Source organism: Grus americana, chromosome 7, assembly GCF_028858705.1.
Source record: "Grus americana isolate bGruAme1 chromosome 7, bGruAme1.mat, whole genome shotgun sequence".
NCBI lineage: Eukaryota > Metazoa > Chordata > Aves > Gruiformes > Gruidae > Grus > Grus americana.
In genome coordinates, this window is record NC_072858.1 from 40147462 (window position 1) to 40175292 (window position 27831).

General features: G+C 44.8%; 2 protein-coding genes and 1 long non-coding RNA gene across 3 annotated transcripts in view; 1 reads left to right on the forward strand and 2 right to left on the reverse strand.

Moving 5' to 3' along the window:
* IPMK (inositol polyphosphate multikinase) overlaps positions 1-5852 on the reverse strand; it is a 44379-nt gene extending 38527 nt beyond the window's left edge. Inside the window, exons 1-2 of the mRNA XM_054832316.1 lie at positions 5441-5852; positions 672-757 (exon numbers count right to left, since the gene is read on the reverse strand). Coding sequence (XP_054688291.1) covers positions 672-757; positions 5441-5672 — 318 coding nt within the window. The 5' untranslated portion in view covers positions 5673-5852. The remainder of the gene's footprint in view (positions 1-671; positions 758-5440) is intronic.
* On the forward strand, positions 4980-21446 carry LOC129208882 (uncharacterized). The gene is made up of 3 exons (XR_008577903.1): positions 4980-5311; positions 19625-19662; positions 20110-21446. It is a non-coding gene; the product is annotated as an uncharacterized LOC129208882 (long non-coding RNA).
* CISD1 (CDGSH iron sulfur domain 1) lies at positions 13807-27603 on the reverse strand. The gene is made up of 3 exons (XM_054832317.1): positions 27493-27603; positions 21453-21658; positions 13807-16029 (listed from the first exon to the last, which is right to left on the reverse strand). Exons 1-3 carry the CDS (start codon positions 27578-27580, stop codon positions 15940-15942), a joined length of 384 nt encoding a protein of 127 aa, XP_054688292.1. The 5' UTR covers positions 27581-27603; the 3' UTR covers positions 13807-15939.
* Positions 27604-27831: the final 228 nt, after the last annotated feature.

Genomic DNA, 27831 nt, shown 5'->3' on the forward strand with positions numbered 1-27831 from the left:
AAAAAAAACCCACGTGACAGACTATCACAGGCAGGTAGGTTGGTAAGATAAAGAGGCTCTAAAAACACTTACCCTCATAAGACAACAAGCAACAGCTTTCCTGGTTTGTGTTATTAAAGTTACTGATAAAGCAAACTGAAGATGAGCAATAGGAAAAACCCAACAAACTAAAGTTAAAACTACGGGAGAGTTTCACTTTTTATTGACTTTTTTTAAAGGAGCTGAGTTTTAATACAGTGAACAGAGCAATACTTCTAGCAATAAACCAGACTAAACAGAAGTGTAAGACTTGCTAAACTTAGATGCAACCAATTCTGAGACACTCAGCAACATGAGAAAGATGGGATCAAACATACCACCCTTTAATCATAGATGGAGATAATACACGGCTTTTCAATAACATCTTAGGTGCTGTGAAAACCTTGCTGTCTCATGAACAAATAAGCAAGCTTAAATCCTGGGAGTGAAGTAGTTCTGGCGTGGGGACAGACATGCAGAGAGGAGAAAGTTCTAGACAGCACACAGATGCCATGAAGGACTGTGAGTGACTTACCGTTCCGATATTTAGGTTGTGCTCTCCCAAGTGCAACAATAAGGACGTACTTCTACACAAATCACGCGCACCATTTCAACTGCGGCGAGGCAGCTCCCTCCAGCTGCCCGACCCTCACCTTGTTGTAGAACTCCTGCTCCCTGGGACCGCGAGGTGGTGGCTGCAACTGCTTCAGGACAGTCCCATCTGGATGCTGCAGTATACCTAGAAGAGAAGCATTTCCTTCAGGGCTCAGTTTTAACAGATACAGCTTTTATTAGGTTTTTTTTCCCCCAGAAACAGCAAATACACATCAGGGACAGCCTGTTTGCTCAGTTGTACTGCTTTCAATACGTGCACAGTAGAGTTGAAATTGGCAGCTCCTACACAAAACCCTAAGCAGAGGTTTGCTTGCATTCCTCTTTTTCTAGCCATCAGATGATTTCCGGGGTCTAATTCTGCTCAAGGCCAACACAGTACTGGGATTTGACATTAAAAGTTCCACCCAAAAAGAAAAAAAAAAATCATTCAACTATGGAAGATTACAGAGACACTCCCTTTTTAAATAACTGATAAGTTGTTTTTCCAACAATGCCAAGAAGTTAAAGGAGTTAGTACCAAGTTTAATGCATTGCTCACTAACTAAAATAGAAATATATGTCCTGTGAACTTATTTCTATACTAGTAGCATAGAAAGAGCACTTCTATATATCCTCCCAAAACAGCCTCTCCAGTCAGCAAGATTGCTGTGTAGCCATGTAAGAAATGCAACTGAATATCTGAGGGTACTCAAGAGATGGATATGAGCAAGAATGGAGAAAAGTAAGTGCATCCCTGTGAAATGTGCTCCAAATTTCAAGATCATCAGTTGCACGGGAAAAAGAAAAACTCACTTCTGGAAAAGAAATTTTCTCCTAGGATTTATTCATAGCTTTTCAGACAGTAATTTATTTTGTTTAGAAAGGAAGTAAAAATGCCAACTGTATCCAAAATAGGTTCCATCTTCAGCTTACCACTTGAGGAAACACAGTAAAACAAGCCAGGAGCTTTGTGTCCCAAAAAGAGTTTACAGTTGTAACAGCAATTGTGTTTTCACCTTCTAGAAAGTATTATCTCTGAATGGGTTCTGTTGTGCAATCTTGGAAACTAAACAAAATCTTTAGAGCCTAAGACAGTTACTTTAAAACAGCCACCAGACTTAGAAAAGTTGTTTCATTAGTTTGCTGTACCAACGAACAAAGAGTGTTTTTAAAAATTTGCGTAAAACAGCTCTCAAGCCAAGTCGCCTACTAAAAGCTAGATTTTTTTATACTTTCCAGAACTAGAAAAATATTACCACACAACAATGTGCAGACTACCACAACATCTGCAAGAAACAACAGCTTCTCCCCCCGCCCACCGTATTTTGAATGTGAATTGCTAACAATCACAACATTAAAAAAAGGTTTTATAACACATACTCATCCAAATCTGCGTGTTGGCTTTGATGATAAGACAAGAAGACAATCTACAAGGTAGAAAAACCAGGCAAATATTCCTAGAAGTAGAACCCACACACTGTTGGATTGATACACATTACTTGAAAAGTTTAATATAACCTGACTTTGCCTAAAGTTCCCTCATCCTCTGGATTTCTTGACAGACTAGAGCACCTACTCTGTGACTGTGGTAGGCCTGGAAACCAGACTCACGTTTCAACACTCACCACAAAGATGAAAACTCCATAACCTTCCCTCTGATCTGCAGCTACAACCAGAGATACCATCACCTGCAGATCAGACTAACATGTGGATGTTGGTCATGGGTTTGTTCTGGGGTTCCTGGGGTTTTTCAGCACAGAGAAGAAGTATTGTTTTCATATGTGAACAAGCAATTTAACATTTCTGAAGAAGCAGAAGATTAAAATTCTGAAATATCTCACAAATATTTCTCTATGGCTCCGCATGCAAAGCTTGCTAGCAACCTGAAACTCATATCTACTGCAAAAATAGCCAATATAGATGTACACATTCTTCTTAACAAACAAACCACATCCAATCCACATGCTTCACTGAACTATAGACAAAACCTGTTCCACACAAACATGCCAAACATTTACTTTAGAAAAGATCCTCTGTCCTCTGAGGGTATCTAATAAGGCCTGACCAGTATGTATGTGCCACCTTAAGCTCTGCATCAGGAAAACAGCAGTCAGAAGTTTTGTGATTTGCACGACTGAGCAAGTCACACCAAAAGAGAAGGGCTCCTTTAGCTACAGAATCCCACTCATGGCTTGGGGACCTCCGGCACTTTGCGGGTGCAGGCACCAAACCACAGCCAGTTGTGGGAGGTTCTCTTATAAGGTGGCGTATCCCATCAGCTCCTGCCTCTCTCCACCTGCCTGTGGAATTAAACCACAATTCAGCGCGGTTCCCTTACTTACTACACATGCTTTACTCTGTTCTGGAGGAAGCACTACTGAACACAGCATGCAACAAAAAATCAGTCATAATGTCCAGAAGTCGAGAGTCTGTGCGCGCATGCAGGGAGACTGCTAGAGCCCGTTCTTTGCAAAGTGGTAACAGACACAGGGAGCAAAGGGAAAATGGAAAGGTTATTCACAAGGGAGGGAACTCTATGGCAAAGAAATTTTAAGGTGTACTTTAACAACAACAACAAAAAGTTAAAAAATACTTTGGACCCCTTCAAGGCCTCTGCGTGTCTGTATGTGGGGACAGAAGGGAAGTCGAACGCGGAGGACAGCAGTGACACGCAGGAGGAAGCTGGGCAGAACAAGGAAGGCTCTGAGCTTGAATCAGTAAACAGTTCAGATACTAACACCAGCCAGGTACAACAGTCAAGGTACGTTTGCCATGTTGTATGCACAGCAACAGAGGGATCCTGACAAAAAGACATACTGGTTCTATAGCTTTAGGCTTTTAAAATGCTAAAGGTTTGATGGGGTAGAAAAGGGCAGAACGGAAAATAGCAGGAAGGGTGACTACTGTAGGAAAAGGCAAAAAAGGCAACAGAGAAGGTAGAAGACACGCTGGTCTCCCCACACATGCTTAAAGTTTTGGCATACAGATTGTCTGTGATATTCCTTACCAGCACTATTAGCAACTACGTCTATCCAAACACCTGGCCACTAGCTTCACAACAAAGACACCACAGGGAGCAGCACTGCAGAATTACACATGACCCTCTATCTTTAGCATCTCAACTACGTGCACTCCTACACACAACATCTGCAAAGAAATAAACCAAAATTCAGTTACAAAAATGAGAAAGCTGTGAATGCCAGAGCAGCTTTGGTCTTCACTTAAATGTAAAACTCAGTGTCTAAAATGAGGTGGTACCTCTGCAGGAAAATCTCGGTCTTGCTCATTACGCATAGTGGAGCTAGCTTTACCTTTGAGCTGCACCCACAATATAGAAGATTTATCACATGTGTTGTCTTAATCCAACTGCGATAAGATTGACGTGCCAAAGGCGAGGCTCTCCCTGAAGTGAGCCTTTTTTGCCTGATCCCACCCCACGTTATATGAACAACAAGGCAGAAGTACAGCTGCAACGATCCAACGCACCTCCCTTAACATTTTATTGCACCGGTTGCAGCAGGGGCAAGGGACAAGAATTACTTTGCTATGGAGATTATCAGCCGCAAGACATGCCATGGATGCGGGCTGTAGATAAGACCAACTCACAGTGCCATTAGTGCTGTAATTCCACTTGCTGACGGTTGAAGGGGTTATGAAGTTCGGCAGAGGCAGTTCCTACTGACGAGGTTCAAAGGCAATAATCTAAAGACTCATTATAGCTACTCTCAAAGGGCACACTGAGAGATGAATGGATGTATACCTTACATTTGGCTCAGAGGCAGGAGTTATACCAAATTTGATGTCCTGAAAGGGTGAGAAATGCCATTTGGCAACGTTAACTTGGCCGCTTGCTCTGGCACTGACCACTGCCTACATTAAAAGGCACCTTCATCAGAAGGGCCAACACCTCACTCCTCAACCTGCAAATAAAACAGAAATGTAAAGCTAGCGGAGGCACGCTTCAAAAACGCTATATCCTTATGACATTTGTATTATTAGACAGCTTAATAGCCATTGGTTCAGACTTACTCTTACCATCAAATAAACAAGCAACTAAGCAGTTAACTCAGGTTGGTAAATCGCTTACCAATATTTTGCTGAAGTTTTTGGTGGCCATAGGCATACTTTTGACACACGTCCTGAAGGTACCGCAGCACGCCGTTACCTAAATTCCCACTTTTTAAGGTGCCCGTTAAAATGAAGCTACACTACAAAAGCCCCGTGGCCTAAAGGTACTTGTTAACTATCCCATCCCGACGAGCCGCCACCATTTATGAAAACCACCAGAAGACAGCGGTGACTCCTCTCCACCCACAGCGCTCCAGGTGAGCCCTGCCAGCCCCTCCAGCCCTCGAAGGGAGGCAGAGACCCCGGCCAGGCAGACTGACCCCTCAGCACCGAGGTGACCACCAGACCCCCGCACTGACCCCCTACCCCCCCTCCGCTGAGGCCGAGCAGGTGCTGTCACCTCAGGCCGGGAGACGGGCAGAGCCCGGCGGCGGGAGCTCAGCCACCAGGGCGGGAAGCCCTGCCCGCCGCTCCTGAGGTACCGTGTGTGTCCCCCGCCGCCGGTGAGCGGCTCACGGCTGTCACCGACACCATCCATCCCCCCCCCCCCCTCCCGCCAACAGCAGAGCTGCCGGCCGCCGCCAGCGGGACGTGAGGAGAATTGAAGCGAGACCCGCCCCACCACAACCAGGTTTGGAAGAATTAAGATAAACGGGAAGGCGGGTGGGTGTGCGTGGGGAGGGGGGGGGAACACCCTCACAGGCGGCCCGGCCCGCCGCTACCCCCGCCGCCCCTCTCCCCGCGCCCCGCCGCCGCTCACCGCCTTTATCCTTGCCGTACATGTGCCCGGCCACCTGGTGCGACAGCGGCACGCAGCCGTTCAGACCCCGCCGCCGGCCCCCCGCCGCCGCCGCGGGGCCCGGAGAGGCGCCGAGCGCCGGCTGGGCCGCGGCCTCCTCCGCTTCGCCGTGCCCGCCGCCCGCGCAGCGCCCGCGCCCGCTCTCGGGGCGCCCCGCCGCGGGCGGCACCGGCCGCGGGGGCTCCGTGGCCATTTCCCGGGGGTGGAAGAGTGGCGGCGGGAGGCGAGGGGCGGCCGCGCTGCGGCGGCGGCGGGCGGGCCTCAGCGGGCGCTGCGTACCGGAGCGCGGGCGGTGAGGGCCCGCGGCTCCATCACCCCGCGCCGCGCCGCTCCGCACCGCACCGGACCGCCCACCCCGCCGCTGAGGCAGCGACTGGCCGCGGCGCCGCCCCGCCCCGGACGCGGCTCCACCTCCGCCGCCCGGCCCGGCCCGGCCCGCGGCCGGGTGGGTGTCGTCGCCGCTGTGGCGGCGGCGGCGGTGCGGCCGAGCGACGCGCGGCCCCGGGGGTAGGCCGCGCCCGGGCCCCGGCGGCCCGGTGAGGCCGGGGCGGGCAGCGCCTGGGTTCAGCGGTCGCCTGCGGAGGCAGCAGGGCCTAGCGCGCCCCTCCGAGGGCACGGGGTCCCGCCCCGAGCCACCCCCGTGGGCATCCCCACGCCGCCCCGACCCGCCGCCAGCCCCCGGGCCAGGGTTCGCTCTCTCCGCTCTCCGGGGAGAGAGTGCTGCCGGGCGCAGCGAGAGGCGTGTGGTGGCGGGCAGAGGCCGGTTCCCGGTAGCCAAAAATACGCCCCAGATCCTCCTCAGTTTTATATCAATTTCCCGACATCCGAGGAAATTTATTTTCTCTCCAGTAAATTAGAGGGACTACAAGCGAGAGCAGACAGGGGCATGTAAATAGTGTCGGACCTTTAAAAGTGGGTACGGACCTTTAGAGCAGCCTAAACCAGAGCCTTATCAAGCTCTGTAGGTGCTGGTCTTGATTTGAGGTGGGTGCACCGGATCAAAACTGGATAAGGGATTGATCTCTAATCTGAATTTTAACCCCACCCCACACCCCCCCCCCAGGTAGAGGAAGGTATGCACAAGCCTTGCACTCCCTCACAGGACCCCAGAGCCCACTGCTTCGGTAGGAGACTTCATTAACATTTATTTTCTCTAGAGCATATCTCAGCTTTGTTCGTCAGCCTGTCATTACTGCGTTTTCTTTTTGCTGTTTCTTTCCTTCCTTTATAAAATCAGCTGAAGTCTGTGAGTATTAGACCTGCATTTTTGCCATGGTATCTGCCAGTATCAAGTCATGTGTGGCATTAATAGGATGCAGGAAGAGGAAGACAAGAATGGAGATAGGAAAATTAATTTTAGCAGATAATATGATGTTCCCACAGGTTTTATAAAAATGGGCTGATGTATATCAGGAATCAGTGCTGACATTAGAGGAATGACAATGCCGTGAGCTCGGTTATTACGTGGCACCTCTTCCCCATTCCATAGTTAGGAGACATGGCGGGTGTTTGGGAGAACTGGATGGCAATTTGGGGGATTTACCGGGGAAACTGAAGTATCAAAGGAACCAGAAGGTCACAGGGAAAATGAGAGTGCTGAAGAGTGAGAGAAAGGAGCATAGCATATAAACCTATCAAAACTGTGTTTCATTAGTTCATGTCCAGGGAACAATTTGTTTCACTCTCTTAATTGGGTAAGACGGGGAAGACAGTGGTTAACAACTCAGCAAGATCCTTTCTGAAGTGACAAGGCTGGTCAGAAGTTATGTTTCTCCCTCCCAAATATTCTCATCATTTGTTACTGTCCAGCCCTAAAGATTAGGAGTCAGTTGGTTGCAAGCGTAAGCTCCTATCTTCAGTTCCCCAATGCTAAATTTTCCCAGGGGGGTGCTGACGCAGGAGGAGAAATACCACAGATTGGTCAACCCTTGCACAAAAAAAGAAATTACTGATGAGTAAAGTGAAAATAAAGCACAAGTGGTATATGTCTGGCAGAGAGAAGACTCCTGGTCTCGGCAGCAGCAGCTGCTGCAACATTCGGATGCCAACCTGAGCCTTGCGGAAAGATATTTCCCCCTGCAGAGATGTGAGACTCTTCGTCTGATCCAGATCTAAACGCAGAGAGAAAACCATAGATGCCATTTCAGACTTGCGCGAGTGCCCATCTAACACTGCGATCTACCTGAGCTCAAAATCTTAATGGGAAAAAAAAAAAAAAAGGCAAAAAATTGGAATTTAAAGGCTATTCAAGTACCTAGTCCTGAACTAATAGCTTCTGGATATCCTTAGAGCTAACAGAAGTGGACCTGCAGGGAATTAAAAGAAATACGAAAGCATGAGTAATTGGAATAAGTAAACACTGACTATTTCTGTTTCCCTGATATTTGCTTTAGTCAGATTTATGCATATAGAAATCAAGTGATGTGAGACTCTGTCTTCTGCTCGCTCATTCCACCCTCACGCGTCAGCACACGAAGTTCACTAATCTTATCTGGGAACTTCTCCTAAAATAAAACAAGCGAAACCAAGAGAATACCAGAAATGACAAATAATTAATTTCTCCACAGAGTGTGATACTGTAAGAGTTTGCACTGAAACCTGAACCCACCAGCAAGATTCCCAAGGAAACTTCTCGTTTCCAGGCTGTGCAATGGCACTTGAAAAGAAAGTGAAAGGGGCTGCAAACAGCTCCTAAAGAAGGGGCAGGTGGTTGGGAATCCGCCCCCCCAACAACATGCATCTGCCAAAATTATGCTTAATTCTGGATTATTCTTTCTTTCTGTTGCTGGAAATCAATCGTACCTCACTCGGTTTCATGAAAATGTAAAGACTAACAATGCCTAGAAAATATTATGCATGCATTTGTTGTGCACAAACTACTTTGAGCTGCAAGAGGATGTCTCACCAGCAATTTGCAAAGCTCCCCCGAACTGAACGAGAATTACAAAAGAATCCCTTTCTGCTGAAAGACAGCCCTTTTTCAAACACAACAGCTAGTTAATAACTAACCGCAAGACGCACGGTAGTTTAGTACAGGAAATAAGCTCATACTTCAGTGGAAGTGCAGGGGGACATTAGGTAAACAGATTAGCAGAGCTGGGACTTGGCCAAAATATTGGTACTTTAGAGGTATGCTGACAACGAGCTGGATTTTTGACTGTCCCTTTGGATGGTTCACAGCCAAAAATACCACTCCTCTTGCCAAAAATACCGCTCCTCTGCCGGAGCCACGTCTTCTGTGCGAGGTCTGTGCGAGAGACGTGGATCTTGCTGCCCACAGAGCCACTTCCTGCAGCAGGCAGCCACGCTTGCATAGCTTCTGCCGGACGAACAGATTGCAACAGGGCCGACCTGGACCATATGTGCGTGTGGTCCTGATAAGAAACATCGATCGGTGAAACCAATAATTTGCTAGACAGATGAGAGCATCTACAGTGGTGCTTCTGTGGGCAGGAGGGCCTGTCCTGCTCATTCGGCGTACGGCAGACATCGTCACAGCAGCGTGGAAGTTGTAGCCATGTTGCAGTTCTTTTTTTCTCGCCGTTTCACAGCAGAAGGGTTGCTGTATCGTGCGCTCTTAAAATAGCTCAGGGCTTTTAATCCTTTGATAAATTCACAGAAGTTCTGTGCTGTCTTTTTTTGTTCTTGTTAAGGAATAGCTAAACTACCCTCATCTGTTGTAGCTGTAAAACTCAACGGTGCTGCTATCCCACTTTCTTTCCTAGCTACTGCCTTGTCACTTAAGCATCAGGTCCCACAATGATTAATATTTTACGTGGCTCTGACTGATGCAAACTCTTTGACACTACTCTCCTCCCTGGCAACCAGGTACATCTGGGGTTTTCCAGGATAAAAACAAAGGGATGGTGTCAAAAGCCAACCTAAAGCTCTCCAGAGATAATATAGTACGTTTCATAGAATCACAGACTGATTTGGGTTGAAAGGGACCTTAAAGACCACCTAGTTCCAACCCCCTGCCATGGGCAGGGACGACCTCCCATGTAGGAGAAACTAAGCGAAGAATTTGGAGGAAAGGTTCATTTTTGGACTGAAAGGAGGTTCAGGGGTGGGAAGGAAATGGAAGGGCTTTCAGGGTGGAGAGGAGGCAGCAGTGGCTGGGTGCTGAGACTGGTTTTATTCAACATCTTCATTCACAACCTGCAGAAGGGAGCGTGCACGAAGTCTCCAAGTCTGCGGATGCTCATGACCTCCTTAGGGCAGTAAAATGCCACGCCGATGGCAAAGAAATCCCGCAGAATCTCACAAAACTGAATGAAAGGCACAATGTTGACACAGGAGCTTCAGGGTGGATAATCGTTAATACATGTAGAAGAAAATAATCCAAAGCTCTTTGATGCTGATCCCGGAACTGGCTGTCACAGCCCAGGAAAGAGATCCTGAAGTCATTGTTGACAGTTGTCTGAGATCATCAGCCCGGTGTACATCTACAGCCAAAAAGAGCCAACAAAATGTTGGGCAACGTCAGGAAGAACGTTGACAGAAAGACAAAAGGCGTCATTTTGCTGCTCTGTGTAGCCTCAGCATGCCACGTATTGAGTCCGGCTTCCACGCCTGGGCTCTCACGGAGAATAGGAACATACCATTAATTAACTGGTGCAGAAGATGGAATTAAGCCATGATTTGTGGAGAGTCTAAATTTGTGGAACATGTTTTAGCTGCCTCCAGCCCTAGAAAATGGCAATGACGTGTGTGCTTTGATGTCCTTGGGCAAGAAGTTGTGCTGCTTTCTGAAACAGAGGCATTAAAGTCTTTAGTACCATCTCCTGTTCTCATAGGTAGATAAAGATTACTCCCTTTGTGTTTCTAAACAAAGATTTTTTGAAGTTTGGCTTTGTATCTCCATCAGGGGGTTGCTCAGGTTTTACAAATGCATGGTGGCATTTTACCAGTCACATCCTAATGCTTTAGGATAACCCCGGTACTTGATTTAAAATGATTAACGTGCCACGATTTATTTAAAATGCCTCTTTGTCTTTCCCGAGAGGCTACTTGCATTGCCTCCATCTGCAATAAAATAAAACACCTATTTATTGACTAAACCCACTGCCAACTGGCATTTTAGAAAATCTCTTCTATTAAACAGTATTCTACTCCCGGACTTTGTCTGCAAAGCAACAGGATTTCAACCCTTAAAAAGTAATTTAATGCACACAAATGTCACGGCCAAGAATGAGATTGAAAGAGCAAGATCACACTGTTTTAAAAGAGCAACAAATTTAATAATTACTGAAGTGAAAGTCTGTTCTGGCCGTTGTTTTGCAAGTCTCGAGCAAGAGTCCCAGCGGTGAACAGACAGTGCGTCTTGACCACGTCTTATCCATGTATGGTGATATTTGCCAGCTGCAGAAAAGTATTTGAGAAAAGTTACGCAGTCAGTGACCTTATCATTCATTTTGCTGCCTTTCTGTTGCCAGCTGACTTGACTGTACAGCACAAACATTCCAGCTACTGAGCAGATCCTTGCAGTATGCTGAATTTTGAATGCTTCACACATTAAAGCTATAATTTCTGGCACACTCGGGAAGCTCCTCTTTTTGCACAGGCTTCTCCCAGAGAGTAGAAGGCTTTTTTTTTTTTTTTTTTTAAATAAATGTGCCACGCATTCAAAAACACCAAAAGAAAACTGCAGTCTGCATGACAAAAAGGATGCAGAGGAGAGCGGATTAAGGGCAGTGCAATGTCAAATTAGAGAGGAGGGATGGTTCAGTCTTCAGCTAGGAAAAAAAATATCAAGAGAAATGATCTGTCTGGGCTTATGCGAGACATATGCAACTTCTATGTATCGAAGAAAACAGAAGTTGCTTGAGAACCCCGATAAATCCTTTCTGCACATGAGAAAGGTGGACTGAATTCTGCTTTGCTACAATCACATAAACCTACGGTGATTTTACTGACTTCAGGGAGCATACCGGTAAATAGTCCTATTTATTATAATTGCACATCTAATTAAACAGTTTATAAAGGCAGGTGTGGAGGAACATTGGACTGCTAACACGGCGTGAGCGTACATTGCTTTCTGTCCAGTACGGCAGGATTTCTCAAACAGTTCGGGAAGGAAAAACACAGACATCTGCTCAAGGCACATAACCCCTTTGGCTCTAAGGAGTGAGGTTCTGGCTAACAGAACCGCTTAGTCCCAGAAGCTAGTGAACAGCCACTTTGTACAACTTACACTTTGCTGTATTAAAAGGTATAATGCAATGTGACACATCATTTTCTGTAATTTGATTTATCCCTTTTTTGCTACTGCCTAGCAATGTTACATGGTATTAAATCTTCTAGCTTACGCTGTCCTCCCATCTGCCGTTTTATTTCTTCTTTTCCCCCTTCTTGTTTCTCTCCACACATTTATTTATTTTTATGTTATTTAGTTTTTATTCAGCTCCTCTCTGCATTAGCCTCGGCAGCCTGGAAATCATCCTGCCCGAGAAATGCACCATGCACCGCAGGCAGTGCGGCTACACCACCGCTACAGCAGAAAACAAGCAGCAGAGAGCTTCAAGCAGCAGCTCCTGGTACCGATCCTAAATTAACGATGGCTCTAGGAAAATGATCATTCTGCTTCCTCATCAATGCAAGAGAACAAGCCTGGGTGCAGAAAGCAACTGGGGGAAGGGGTATCCGACACTGCTGGGCTTAATGCGCACCAGTGACCATGGGACAGGCACATTTGGTCTGATCAGCAGGTCCACATGAAATGTTCTGAGCAGGCTGTGATAGAGATGCTGAGCACAGATAGGTAACTCAGCCTGCTGACAGCCGTGTCGGGGCATCCCCTCTCTGCCCACACGCCACAGGGAGATCACGCTCTTCTGCCTAATCCAGCTGGGGCTCGGGGTGGGTTTTGTCAGCTGTGAAGCTTCAGGAGTTGAAGCAAAAGCCAAATTTACACTTCCATCTTCAACATGGCTAAAGAGAAGCCAGCTGACGAGATTTGTCTGCAACACCAATGTTTAGTTTCACGCCTACGTTCTTATCCTTCCTGCTATTATTAAATGTTCTTCCGTTATTGGAGTGAGCAACTGTGATACAGCAGTGACGCACATTTCCGTGTCTTTATCTAGCTGTAGCACACTGAAAAAGAAATCCTAGTGCAACTGCTGTGCAACTGTGCAAAATAAATTCTGCAGACCCCAACAACACCAGAGCAAGGCCTAAACTGCGACAATATGGTGAAAATATTAGTAAGGGCTGATGATACAACTGCTAGAATACAAAGTGCATGAGCCTCCATGCATGAAAAGCTGCTTAGTTCCAAACACGTTTATGCAGCACTTGTAGATGCCTGGGCTCAGACAGACAGCAATGCTGCTGAAAGAACCCCCAAACCCGTAAATATATGCGTGTATAAAAGCCCCTTAGAACCAGCCTTGCCCACATCATTGCACAGCGTTTGTTTCCTCCTAGTGGGCCAGCCTGTGATTGCAATGCTTGCCTCGCCATTCACAATCATCCATTAGATTAACGGAGCTTCAATTAAATGTGCAGAAAATACCTGGAACTTACAGCCGTCTCCTCTTCAAGAATGCTGATTCTGGAAGCACCTGAATATTTGACATTCAGACTGTTTTGATGAGTCACACTCGATTACTGCAGAATCAGTACTTTAATTTGTTCACCTTCCTAATGAACACTTACATGTTGAAAGGTAACAACGTAGAACAGAAATACAGTTTTACTCTGGGACAGGAATCCCTCACTGCTTTAATATGAAGGATTTGTACCACATTTTCACGTAGGAGCTTCAATGTGAGGTGAAAATTGCACATCTGCAGAAGAATTTCTTTACGGTTAAAACCTGGTAAAACCAATTCATATTCTAGAGATTATTTGAGGGAAGCACAAGATCAGTGATTTCAGAAAACACTGGAGCAGGCAAGCGCTCAGACCATCGGAACATGATAACCTATGATGGTACTAAGAAAAAAAAAAAAGAAATGTTCTCTGTGATGCTCATTCAGACCACTGGCAAGCTTGTTTACTCAAAATTCAATTATCTCTTTTCATTATCACGTTCAAACAGCTCACACACAAGTCACAGGAACTTTTAGATACAGTACAGAAAATTGTACGTACATCAAAATAAAATTTAACCACTTCTTTGTGTCAACTTTCAGAAATGTGACATTCTCCAAAACAAACTCACCAGGATGTAAGTGAACACAATCTCTGCTTCTGCATCTTTGCTTCCCAGGAACAAAAACTTCTCATGGAGCCCACTTCCCTGATGCCCAAACTCCAGGAAATAGTTTTATGACTCAGGAGACTCATTTGAAACTTCAGGACTTCATCTCTCAGAACATTAATGCAGCTTTCAGTGAACTTTTATTCCTTCAAGAGCAGGCAGGCTTTGCTGCTAACAGAGAAAGAAGTCTAATAAGGAAAACCCAACCCAGACACAGGTTTACAATTACAGCAGCATTGGTGTAAAGCGCAGTGTAACTCTCCCTTGCAAAAACCAGCACACCCATGAGATAACACAGACGTTACAACCTCGAGATTCAGATGAGCTCAAATGTGTATTTGACAAAAATACAGAAATATCCAGTGTCATATTCTAATAATACAGAAATAACTTTGTTTTGAATAAAAGCAATGTATTTGATAATTTAAGGTTAAAACAACTTTCCATATGCATCAGTACTTGGCCAAGTAAAAAATATCAAGTACCTTTACAGTCAAGACAGGAAGAAAAGATACAACTAAATATATTTGACTGCAACTTCTTACAAGCAGAGGTCTCTCACAGACAGTAGTTGCCCCCACCTGCAAACCCTCTTTCTCTACCTCTGTGCCACCTTCTCTACTTTTTGTGCCTTCTGCCAAAATTCAGACCAGTCAGCAAAGACCTCAGCCTCTGAAAGTCCCACACTGAGAATATGCAAAACATTTTCTTCAATCTTAACCAGTTAAACCAACCACACCCCTAAAAAAAAATTAAATAAAACCTCTACTGCCCAAATCATCTGGAAGAATCCTTAAGGGTCCAGGTTAAAACGTCAGCTTCTTGAAAAGGCCCTTCCTCTAGCTCTGAGGTAGTCTCTCTGTCCCAGGACATCAAGAGCTCAATCTTACACAGGCTGCGATTACGCTAATGGACCGGGTTTAATACAAAACTGCCCTCTGCCACCTCACTCTTTGGGTTTTGCTTTGAAGTCATTTGCATGTTGATAAATCAAAGCTATTTAAGGAAACCAACATGACAACCATTAATGCAACCACGTCAGACGAGGCAGACAAGTGCCACACAAAAGGAGGATAAGAGCTCTCCTTGTCTCATCCATCCCTTCCCCCTTGTTTCTAGCTGTCGCCAAAGCCTTTCCTCTTCCGTGTCAGTTCTTTTGGTAAAATTAGCTGAACCACATTAACAAGTTAGCCCAGGGAGGCAGGAGTTATTTAAGACACATAGAGCCTAAGGCCACTTTGTAAGAAAGGTGTGCCTCCTCCCTCCGCAGCGGGAAGAGTCCTCCGGAACCAGCCAGAGCAACGACGAAGCAGACAGTAATGATGGGTGGGGTTTTAGTTTGTATTTTAGATTCTGGAATAAATCAGCATAGCCTCCTCCACAGAAGTGCCCTGTGGTCTGGAGAAGTTAGCTTCACTGCTAGAGACTGCAAGTGAAACTAAGGCTTTCTAGCAGCAAAGGCAACCCTGCCACCCCCTGCCCACCACTCTGAGCACGTCACATCATTCCACTTGTCAATTAAGAAAGCTCTCGCAGAGACCATCTTCCTAATCCTACTCTAAATACAGCTCTACAGTTCCAAGAGGGTGTTCTTGATACCGTATCATAGTAGGGTCAAGTTTCCACAGTGCTGTAAAATCAAAGGTAAAGTTGCCTTTTAGCCTCATCTTGCTATAAGCCTTTTATATTGTCTGTTCGTTGTTCACTATTTTAATTTTTTTTATTTTATTTTTCAGAAGCCGCACAGTAGTGTAACAGGCCAAACATGACACCTGCAGAAAATGCAGCATAGTAAGAGGTTAAGCTGCATTTTGGCACCATGATTTCTTTCCTGCCACTGCCTTTCACATAGAAATCAATCCAGACCTGTGACTTTAGAACCTCTCTGGAATTTTAAGATCTACATTTTGAACACACTTTCTACTGAATAGCCTCAGAATAGTACACATGTATTTGAAAATAATACCTATTTTCTGCTGAAGTACATTCTGTGCGTCATTTTAGTTTCATACTCAATGAGAAGGTACACACACTTTACAGGACAAAAAATTTAAACCATGACTATTTCATAAATTATGCATTGTAGTGATTAAAACCAAGACAAGCACCAGATAAAATACACATGCTGAAGCCTGATGTATATACTACACTGGAAAGTCTTCAGTGACATGACAAAGAATTTGTGGTTTTTCCCCCAATTACAAGTGAGCAGAGGATTTGTCAGACATTCATTTTGTAGCTTCTACTGTCCACTCTATGCCTCCTTCCTCTTGATGATCAGAGGCCCAACATTGTCGCCGGTCTCCTCGTTGTGCTTTGTGTGAGAGCCATCACACAGCGGGAACTGAAAAGAGAAAGAATAAACACATCTAAAGTACATCCAGAGCCAGAATTAAGGTTAAAAGTTCATTAGAACATCTTCTCGTTAAACCCGCTGTGACCGCAGACCATAACTTCTGTGCTGGCATTGTGGGTCTCCCTGAATTTTGCCTGAATGCTAGTTTTGTCCACGTGAGTGCAGAGTGGATGAGAGGCTTGTTAAGAAAAAAGCAGCAACTCAGCTTTACTCTGGTGTTCCTGCCTCAGGCCAACACGAGGAACATGCAGCCCGTGCTGACCTTCAGCTGTAACCCACCTGGAGTATCTTGCTCTCAACCTTGCCCCACGCTCTGTTTTCCTGGGCAACAGCCAGAGTTGAGTGCAGTTACAGAAGATAAGTGGGGTGAGGAAGAGAAACAAGAGGAGATCCTTCGCCAAATTTTTTTTCCTGGTTTTCTGTAGCACGTGAGGAGTAAAAGGAGAGTTTCCCTAGCTCATCTCTTATTTAAGAGAGACACCTACATATCAGTCCTGCCTCCAGACAGCTAGAGTGGCAAGCTGCCTTTGCTTCATCCTGACACAGCTGGCTCCTCTCATCAACACAAAGGTCACTCTGCGCGAGCTGGCTTTGACATTAGGATTTTGACCTGCTAATGGAAATAAACTGCATTTCCAATTGACATGGCTAATCATCAGGGAGTTTTAAGGGTAGCACTGAGGAAGCAATTTGAAGAAATGTTTGTTCCATAAAAAAGCCCCTCCTGGAACAGCCTGGTCAGAGCAAGACCCCCAGGGACTCCTTCAGCCAGCTGTAAGCGCCCAGGTCCCAGACCAGTCACAACCACTCTGCTCCTGGGCAGCTCTTTTGACGTCCAAGAGCCGAAAGACGTTCTGTGAAGCAACAAGAGTGAGGTCAGATCCCATCACTTCTCAAGGAAGTGTTTTCAGGGCTATGCCTCCTCCACAGAGGAAACGATCACAGAAATCACACACCAGTATTCTGCATTCAGTTACTATTTTGTCTGCTTAGAAGTAATGGGAATCAAAGCTGGGCATTACTCAGCTGTTGCCTCTGCAATGGCAATATTCCCTCACAGTACAGTCACAAAGTCTTTGACACTCCACTGATCCCAATGTTCATGCCTCAGTCATAGCCCTTGAAAAAAAACAAACACCCTATCACCCACACGTAGTTAGAATAAAAGACTTCAAAGTACTGCAGGAAAACAATATAATGAAGACAATACACTTGTAAAAAAATTTCCCAGAGCTCTAAAAATAAAGTCATATGCCCAGTAGGGTAGTGTGCTGGGGAGGGGGGGCAGTGGAGGGGAGAGAGGGGAAATGGGGATTTTTTGTTTTTCACAGTTACAAAATGTCAAAACCCACGCTATAAATGACAGGTGACGTTTCCAAATAAAGAAACCCTGAATTCAGAGAATAATCATGTAAGCTGATTCATGCAGGAACTTTATCATCACATCAGTCATCTGTGACTCAGTGAGCAGGTACTGACAGATACTTGGGAAAAATTCTGAGCAAACAAGATCATATGTTCATGGGACACTGACCAGCTTCCAAGCCAGATCTTCCTGGGCCAGTTTTGTTTCCATGCAACACCACAATCCATTGGTCTTCACAGAAGCATTGACCCAGCTTCCATCAGACATTAACATCTCACATGCCCCAGTGAGGCAAGCCCAAGGTCCAGCTACAGCAACATCATCACTTCAAGTTTGCAAGTGACAGTGGAATTCATAGGCTTCAGATGGCATCAAGACATCTTTAGCAGCTACCAACTCTGACTGCTCTGAACTCATCCTCTGGGTCAAGCTGGTCTCGGAACCGCTGGCTCCCAAAGGCTGGGACACTAGACTTGAGTTTCTCAGAAAAAAACCCGGCCGCCACCACCACTTGCCAGACCAGCTGGTCACCCTGAAGACCAGATACTGAACAGATGGATCCTGGGCCTGACAGAACATGTTCATCCTCAATTAAGATAAAGCATGCTAGCAATAGCGGCCAAAGCTCAAACCCTGAGGGAAGTGTGCAGTGAACTGGACAGCTCGGCTTATTTCCATTCACAACAGGTTTAGATTCTCCATCACTATTTCTTCTGATGTTCTGCAGCAGTATTCCTTGACCTACAGTCTGGGGACTAATACTTCTCTGGAAGACACAGAGGTTGCAGGTCATTGCAAAAGAAAGCAAATTATTTTTTTGCCCTGGCTCACACATTTCAAAATGCAGAACGGTAATAAAACAAATCTTCTAATTTTAGTCTAATTACAGTTTGGTTTTAAGACAAAACTCTTGCCTCTACACTGATAAATTTGAACACTGGGCTTTTCCACAAAACTTGACAAGCAGTGCTATGAAGTGCCTGCAGAGCACAACATCAAATAGGAAAGGGCCATTTAAAGAACTACCTACCACCTACTTTAACAGATAATTACATCCCAAGACAGACTTATTTAAAGATACTATGTGTGTTTTTTTTTTTAAACACATGCACTCCATGAAGACTTTGGCCAACACAAACAAACAAAAAAAGCCTTTGAAGTATACTTTTTCAGAAGGAAAAAAAAAAAAAAGAGAAAATAATCTTGCTCCTTTTTAAAGAGTTACTCCAGAACACCCTGGTATAGTCCAACTGTTTTTTTATTCCCCGTACAGGAGGAACACCATGCGAAGCCAGCTGTAGCGCACATACACCATCAGTACACACAGAAATATCCTATGGCTTATACCACTACTTGGTTCTTGTAATGGCCTCATGCCTCAGATGAGGCTAAACCTGATGAGAAGCGCTCACACAATCGATACAAGAGGACGTTTCTTCTAACCTGTATGTACAACAGAGATCCCCATACATCACTTATTTAACAAAAACACAGTGGGTACTTATTGCTTTGGAAGTAATTATAATTCCCTGCATTGGCAGCACACGCATTCTACCATTTTGCCGTCATATAAACGTTACCTTACACGTTTTAACAGGATCTTAGTTTGAGAACTGTAAGAAACAGATAATGCTAGCTAACCACTTCCAAAGATGACAAGCATGTGAGAATGATGAAGAACGTCTCTGTATTTTATTACTGCTTGGCAATAACTGAACCTGAGAAGCACGCACGCCATCTTAAAGACCATGCTACCCACCATACAAGATCAACTGATCAGGGCAAGAGGAAGGCAGCAAAACTGGAAACTGTGGTCTTTAAAGCACGACATGCTGATTAAAATACTATTAAGCATCAGTAAAAGAGAACAAATGCCTTCAAAATTTTCCACTGACCTCCTTAATGCCTTTACAAGACCTTTCAGAGTTCTAATAACAGACTCATTATAAGGTAGCCCCATCTACTTCCTTTTAGGGTGTTGACTACAGAGCCCTAATTCAGTAGGACAGCACGTTCCTACACTGACAACACCCCTTCAATATATGCCAAAATGCACTAAAGATTTTTATTTCACACAAAAAAAATAGTATCAAACAATAGCTAGAATATTGGCAGGAGCTGCAATGCAACCTGTTTAGAAAACAGAGTAGGAAGCAAAAAGGACAAACACCAAGGTGCAAATCAGGATTTGTTAATGTTTTTTTCTTTTTTTTCCAGGAGCACTGAAGGAGGTGCCTACACTATTGCAAACCAAGGTAAATCCAAGTTTAATCCAAAACAAAGTGCAGATACTTAGAGCAGCCTTTCTCTTCCCCCTTTTTCTCTTCTGAAGCTGCAGCCCTTGCAGCAGCTTCCAAAGCTGGATTCTGGCTGTCAGTTGAGACTTAGCACAAAGATACAGCAGCAATGCTGCTATACACATGCATGATACCTGCATGCTACACAGCCATCAGCACTGCACGTAAATGTACACACTTCCCTGTTGTATAATCATATGGTACGTAACTTCATCCACGGAGCACAGTGTGGCAATGGTGGGGGGGATGTGGAATTTTGGTTTTCTGTTCAGACTCTGGACAGAGCAGAGACAAGCCCATCTCCACAGGACTATTTCAGAATCGAGTCGTGATGCTGTTTAACCCTCAGTAGTGTTTTAGTGTTAAACCAAATACAGCTACAAATGTGTTATTTTCACCCACAAGGTAATGAAGTCAGATCTGACAAGAGCAAGAACTGAAAGTTACAGTACCTGGAAAATGGCAGAGTGTGGCCTGACCAGACCCGTGTCTAAGGCCTGAGAAGTCCAGTATGCAATCAATGGATGGAGAGCAAGCTACATTTCAGGCAGTTGGCCTCAGTTATTTGACTTCGAAAGTTTGTATTATTTCAGTCTCTGCACATTATCGCCTTGACTTCTAAAAAAGCCTTTAAATGTGTGCCAGTGGTAAATGGAAAGGACTACTCATCTGCTTTCTCTCCTTACAGATCCGAGAACTACCACTACAGATAAATTACACAGATCTCAGCTACATCCAACATCATGCTTCTCTACCTCAGATTTAAATCCAATTTTAGTGTTATTGAAAGGCCAGGTATCATGCTTACCACTAATTTTAGGCAACTGAGGCAACCCAACTTCATACGCAAGTTGGACCAGTATCTAGGTCAGACTGTTAATTGCTCAAAAATATAGGCTTAAAGTATGCCATCATGATTTCACTGGCTTTACTGTAGGATTACCCATATAACTATTTTGAGTTGCTAAGGCACAAATGCATTAAGTCATCTGTCTAGATTCTTCAAAAGCTTTTAACCACAATGACTTTTTTAGATTACCTGCATCACCACTGGAAACAATTCACTGCTGTACTCGTTCAAGTGGAACAAGGTAGCTATCTACAGTGCACAGCACTACTACAACAATAAATTCAGGACAGAACAGCACTACCACCGTAATATCAACTGTTCAAGACAGGCTCTTCCTAAACCATTCTGCACTCACCCTGTCTACAAGAGTTAATGATGGGCTCAGACACCGCAAGTGACAATTTGACACCAGCTCTGGTATACCAAGGGACTTTTTAAATGGATTTGTGTTATTAACACCATGAACTAGTAGCAAGGTATTTTCAGGCTTCCAACTTCCTTGGGTAAAAAGTGTTTAAGGTCCTCTCAGACTGTGGTTCCTGAGCTCCTACTGCTAACGGGCCAGTAGTTTTGTATAAGCTTGGGATTAGCAAAGGCAGCACACAAAATGGCATCTGTCATTCTTGACTGTGATTTCTCCATACAGCAGCTCTCCTTTCAAGGAATCTGCTTCTTCAGAACTACTGAAAGATTTTGTTTGCTATTAGTGCTAATCTGCAGGCTTTACTCTGAGTGACAGTATAAATCTACATAAATTTATGGATTAAAATACTGCTACATCTCACTGCAAAATAGTTTAGGTGCAAAGTTAGTTTCCTCTAAATAAAGCAGCTTGAAAATAGTTTTGTTGAAAGATGCATGCACATGAATGAAAATGGACCATTTATTCTTCTCTTACCTTCTTAGATCTCCAACAACGACAGTACACAGCCTTGTCTCCCAGATCTTCCATATCGAATGCATGGACTACCTTGGGGTTATCCTTCTGGATATGGGGATTCACCATTGCTTTGCAGCATTTGTCTTTAGAGAGAAATTTTTTGTAAGCTAGATACCCAACAGCAGCTGCTCCGGCAGCTAAGGAGACTGCAGCAATCCATTCAACTAGAATAAAAGAGGAAAAAAAAAAATATATATATATTCACTTTCTGACCACAACATTCTATTAAAACTACTCAGTAGTAAATGTCTTCATGCTTGTGGTCTGTTTTCCGACAGACCTTTTTGTTCTGTAGTGGTATCGCAGTCCTTTAGAAGAATATATTCTTTTGACACTCATCTAGTTAATCTACTCCTTTCTCCTGATCAGAGTTCTCCTTCACCCCAATTCCTTCCATACAAGGGTCAGGATTAACCCTTTTTGGAGGTATTTTTTAACCTTTTATTTGGGAACCTGGCATACCAACACTGGAAATACAGCGTTTCCAAGTTCAGCACGTTAAACCAGCTATAAGTACGCCCCATAGCAGCAAAAATCCCAGTTGTTTGTTTTGGTTGCAGGAAGGTCACTAAGGAAGAATGCTCAGCATCACCAACCCAAGCAAGATCCCCCCCAGGGTATGGCTACTGAATAGCTTTTGATGTAATGCATCTTGCGACTAAAAATCTTAACAAGTGTTTGGCAGTGGGGAAATTACTTAATATACTACCACTTCAGAACAGTAACAAAAGCCAGCTTAGATTAAATCCCTACTGTGGTGTACAGGAAAGAATATGGATCTAAAAAGATTATACTGAAGAATAACAGCACGAGTTTATTTTAACTGGATTAGGTCCTGACTCTCTGAAAGACAACTTCCATTTAAAAAAATCCTCTTTTCACCACCTCCCATCCTCACTCCCCCCGCTACTGCCCAGATATCTCTAAAATCTTTGCAGTCTCACTCACTTGGTATAATTTCCTTTTCTGCAAGGAGTTTTCTTACTTTTTTGTGGCTCTATTGTTTCCTCTCTGCTTCATGAAAATACGCTGGACTTTGGCCCAAAGGTTCTGGTTGTGCCAACAGCTCTGGCCCTTTCTCTGAGCTGCAGATGGCTGCTCCTCTTTTGCTTTTTGTACACCATTTCTACTCACACGTCTACTCCTAAAGTGTACATACAGAGTTTATCTGATTCTACAGACAAATAAGTCAAACAGGAACATAAGTTTTACCACATTTACACAACTTAAGAAAACTAAAACAGCCTCCAGTTTGGAACATCTATCTTGCCTTTCAATCTTTGCATTGGATGTCACAGACACCAAGCCACATGGCATCTTTGGGGCAAGACATTACTACATTAACTCTACAGGGTAAGAAGAAACAAAAAGCCTTTGTTAGTTCTTGCTATGTCCCACGGCTAACTGACTTGCTGTATTGCCACTGTGAGCTTGCACTAAAAGGATCAAAAAGGTTTTCTAAAACCCACACCAAGGCCTTTCCTCAGCTAGAAACATTGCATTAGCTCCTATGTACCATGCTGATCCACAAGGGTCTGGATGTAGCAATACCTGGAGTTAGACCAATATTTGTATGATGTCTGCAGCCCTGTAAGATCAGGGAAGGCAGGCACTCCTTTAGAGTCTTATTAAAGGAATAAAAGATGCAAAAATCCTTCAGAGTTCATTTTCTTAGTAAATGAAGCAGAACAGACCAACATACACTGAGCTCTCCCCTGCAAATGAGTGACAAACTCTGCCTCTAACAACAGGGTGATATTAAGATACAGAAAAATATTTTTAACATCAAAGAATTTAGGGCATGTTTCCGTGCTCCCAAACTCCTTAAAACAATTAAAGCCTCGGAGAATATATTGTGAATTCAGTGGTTTATATCCATCCAGCGAGTTCTCACCTCTTTATCTCCCCACTACAAACTAGCCAGAGTAATGCATTAATTTTAATAGGGCAGGGTAAAGAAGTGAGGAGGTGAAATTAAAGAAGAGATTCCACAAAAATCTGCTTTAATTTAGTGAAACAGCCCAAACTAACCCAAAGAAGAGCCACAGCAGGTTCCCCCAAGGAAAGCCACCACAGAGACCCTGCAGCACCCTTTCCCCTTCTTGCTTGAGCATGTTTCCCCAAGCAGAGCAGGGCTGTGGCAGGGATGAGGTACCCAGCCAGTTCAGGGACAAGCTGGGTCTGACAAGTTTAAAGCGATTTCTGATGAAACATCAGGTGCAGCTACAACAGCTGCAGGCAAAACAGGGACTGCCCATACTGGGGATTTCAGAAAAGCAGCAGTTGCAAGGATTGCCCAAGGTGCTAACTGATGTATTGCCAATGGATCAAGCCTTAACCAAGGTTTTTAAATAACTGATGGAGGGATGGTGATAGACTGTATCCATTCCCTTAAGGAAACGGAGGGGAAAGAGTGACTTCAATGAAGCCCAAGGATGGCTCCTATAACTGAACCATCCTTTAAGGTGCTGCACATTAAGGAAGCTAATCTTTCACTGCGCCTATCCAAAAGTCCAGGTCAGCTTAACAAACCAGCAGAGGAAAAGATTCTGATGATTAAAATACTTCTACAACTCACAGCATGAGCAGGAAAGTCTGCACTAAAATTGAGTAGCGTTGCAGCACATTCAGAAGAGCTGTTCTGCACTTCTGCAGCTAACCCAGATCCCTCTGACCATCCCTCGGGCCACCCACCAGATAACTGTGCACAGCACGTCCAGCTCCACAAGCAGACATCTTTGATTTAAAGTCATTGTCATTTCGTGTTTCAATGACCCTCTACTTATTCTCCCGAAGGCCAGATTCATCTATTACACACGTGGGCAGATTGTATACACACAAACAGCTTTATGTATTTTTTTTTCTTATAATAGATCACAGTGTCTTTTTCACTGTATTACCTTTTTTTTTCATCTCTTCTCTAGAGTTGTATTAGGGTGGAAAATTACATCAACCGATAATACAGGAAGTCCAAACATTTAAAGCAGTCTATTCTTTAAATTTCAGCATTGCCTTAATAAACATAATGGAAATTTATGAAAGCTATTTGAACTTAACAAATGGACTCTCTTACAATGATATCACCCTGCAAGGTTTCAGTGGTAAGTTTTGTTGTCAACTGTTGGTTTTGTTTCACAAACAGATCTGGAAGAGCTGGAATGCCCATTTCATCTTTCAAACTAAGTTAGCCATAAAACTGCACCTGGAAGGAAAACAGTTTTCAGAAGTTTTTAAATACTTTAAACTCTGTTTCAAGAGGCCTCTGGTGCCAATTCCACAGTATGCTGCCAAACTCCTATGGTCACGCATGTATTTCTTGAAGAGGTGTCTGTTATCAGAGTGACATTGATGTGGAATGTCAAGGGGGTTTATTTCTTTTTAAAATAACAAAACTAAGAGCAACTTTTGAGTGATTATTAAACAAATCCCAAATCTGGTACAATACCAAAACACAATGGTTACAAGTCACTACAGGCCTAATACAGCAGAGAAATTGTTTCAATGTCATAAGCATTATACAATGGAAAAGGTTTGGCTAAAATGCCAGAAAAAATAACACACAGAGGAGAGAAAAGAAGGGAAGAGAGATGAAAAGAAGGAAACAGAAGTCCAAAGAATGCGATCCCAGGAGAACTGGCAGTGCACAGAAGTAAACAAAAAAAATCAGGAGAACAGCAACAAGCCAATGGTGGGAATTTATTTTCTTTTATATTCTTTGGACATATCCTAATGAACAAGAGATTTGGACCACAAAGTTTCTCTCTCCTCCTCTCCCTTAACAGCTAGGAAATTGTTCTGGATGTTTCCAGATCTAGGCTATAGAAGTTGTTTTAGGATCTACCAGAGAGCTCAGATTTTATCTGCAGGTAGAACACACATTTACCATCTGCACTGACAAGCACACAAAGAAACTGAGATCGTCTTGGCTCCACCAGGAGTACACAATCCTTGTTAGGAAACATTATCAATTTACTTTCCAGGAACTGGCAACAACATGGGGAATAACTGCACCCCTACAAAGTTATTCCAAGACAGTCCTAAGAAGCAATTTTCAAGTTACCTCTGCTGCTTAAAAGTTCATGTTATTTGAAAGTCAGCTACAAATTAATAACTCCAGACATGAAAATCCATATTTTTTGGTCTTCAGAAGCGCTTATAACTTTCAAGCATTGTTCTCCTCTTCTTGTTGCCAATGAAGAGGCTATTATTGTCCAAGAGTTATTTACGACAGCCCAGTAATGGCCCACAAAGAAAAGCCACCTCTCTGCAAGCCATGCTTGGAGAAACACGCAGCACTTGCTCACTGAGGAGTCGTCTAGGATAACCGAAAACCTAAGAGTAAAAGCGAACCAGTCAAGCAGATAAAGTCACTTCTACCACTTCACAGCATCCATAAGAAATGGGATTACAACTGACAGGCTTAATTTAATGAAAACCATAAGGTAAAGAAGCCACCTGAGGGAGAAAGATTGTTAGATCTGGCCAATAAGCAGCAAAAGGTGAGTGACCATGATCAGGTCTGCAGTCAGTGTGGGGTCACACCTGCAAACAACCACACTACTTACAACAAAAAGCACTAGCTGCCCTATTCACTAACTTCCAAAGGTAAACTTGTGGCACAAACACACACCAATATACACAGAAACAATTAACTCTCCGATTACTTCCAGGAATCCCACAAAAACATAGGAAGTTTCTGGTTTCTAGTTTTCTCTAGGGAACAGGCATTAATACGACTTCCAAAATTCACCAGTCCGAGAAACACACAAGCTGAAGACAGAGCTGTGACCTGCCAGTCGCCAGGTGCTGATCAAGTGTAATCTTGAGAGAAATCACATTAACTGTACCATCACTGCCTCCTCCTAAACAAAGCACCCTCCAGACTGCTCTGATCGGCTGTTCCCCTGCTTTCCTGGGATAAGGAGCATAATCTCAGTTTGAATAGGAGCATGCTCTTCTCCTTCCCCCACAAACTAAGTTTTCTTCTCAGTTTCTAGCATAGAGGAACCGTTCTAATTCTTGAAAGCTTATACATAACAGTCAGCTGCTGTTGGGAACGCAACCTGGCTGCAAGCTAATATCAAGTCATCCTCAGGGCTTTGGTTTGATTATTTTAATAAGCACAGCCTTCCATCACTATAACCCACTTTGTCAACATCCTCTGTACCAGCAGCGTACCCCAAAAACCCTCCTAAAAAAAAAAAAAAAAAAATCTATCTGGATGGAGTCCCCCGACTCAGAGGCATAAACCACGAGCAGCTTCGCAACTGGAAACCACAGCCATACAGGTGAAGCTCATTTTTTTTGAGGAAATCAAGTAATTCAGCACTCCAGTTTGTCCTCCATTCATCCCAACCCTTTCATCCTACCCGGTTGCCCAAGAGCATTTAAAACACACAACGCTACTTCGGGCATGGTTTAGCTCGATCATTACACAGCGCAAATATCACTGATACCCCTACTGTACAGTATCGGGCTTTGAGGATAAGTTAAAAACCCCCAAATTTACAGGTTTTCATGAAATTTACACTCGGTGGCTTCACATAAACTACGGTGCCTGAACAAAGGCAAAGCTCGACAGCGAAGCGGCGAGGGGAAAGGCAGAAATAAGCCACCGGCGCCTGAAACGGCCTGTTCCCCGCAAATAAACCCGGCGGGTGGCCGGGGCCGGTTCCGAGGGGCGAAGCACACACAGGGGGCGAGTCCGGGCCGGGCCGGGGGGGGGGGGATCCCTCAGGACCCGCCGACGCTCGCCCTCCCCAGCCGGCCATGGAGGATCTCACCCGCCACCTCCGGGCGCGCGCCGGGGGGCACCCGCCTCCCCGCCGCCATTTTGTCCCCGAGGGGGGTCCGGCGGGCCGCGAATAGGCGGGACGGGGTGGGCTGGGACGGGGCCGCGCCTCCTCCGCTGCTTCCTCCCCCCCCGTCCCCGCGGCCGGTACACGGGGTACACACAGCCCGCCCCCAACCCTCCGTCCCCCGCCGAGCGCGGCCCTACCCCGCACGGCGGAGTTCTGCCCCAGCCCCATCGCTCCCGCTCCGACGTCGTAGAGAGCACGCGCAGCTCCGCGCACCCCACCGCGCATGCGCCACCAACCTCCCTCACGCAAGATGGCAGCCGGGCCCGCCCCTTAAAGGCCTCCCCAACCATCTACCCTATTAAACCTAATTGCTAATTCCTTTCGTACAGCATCCCGAATGCGGCACCTTCCTTTCACTGATCCGCGGTCCAGGTGCTGTAACTCTGAAGCTCCACGCGGTCAGTTTCCTCCTCTTCACGTCTCGGCATGCCTGCAAAGGACGTGACCTTCAAGCGCCTTTTGTCCTTTGAACGCAA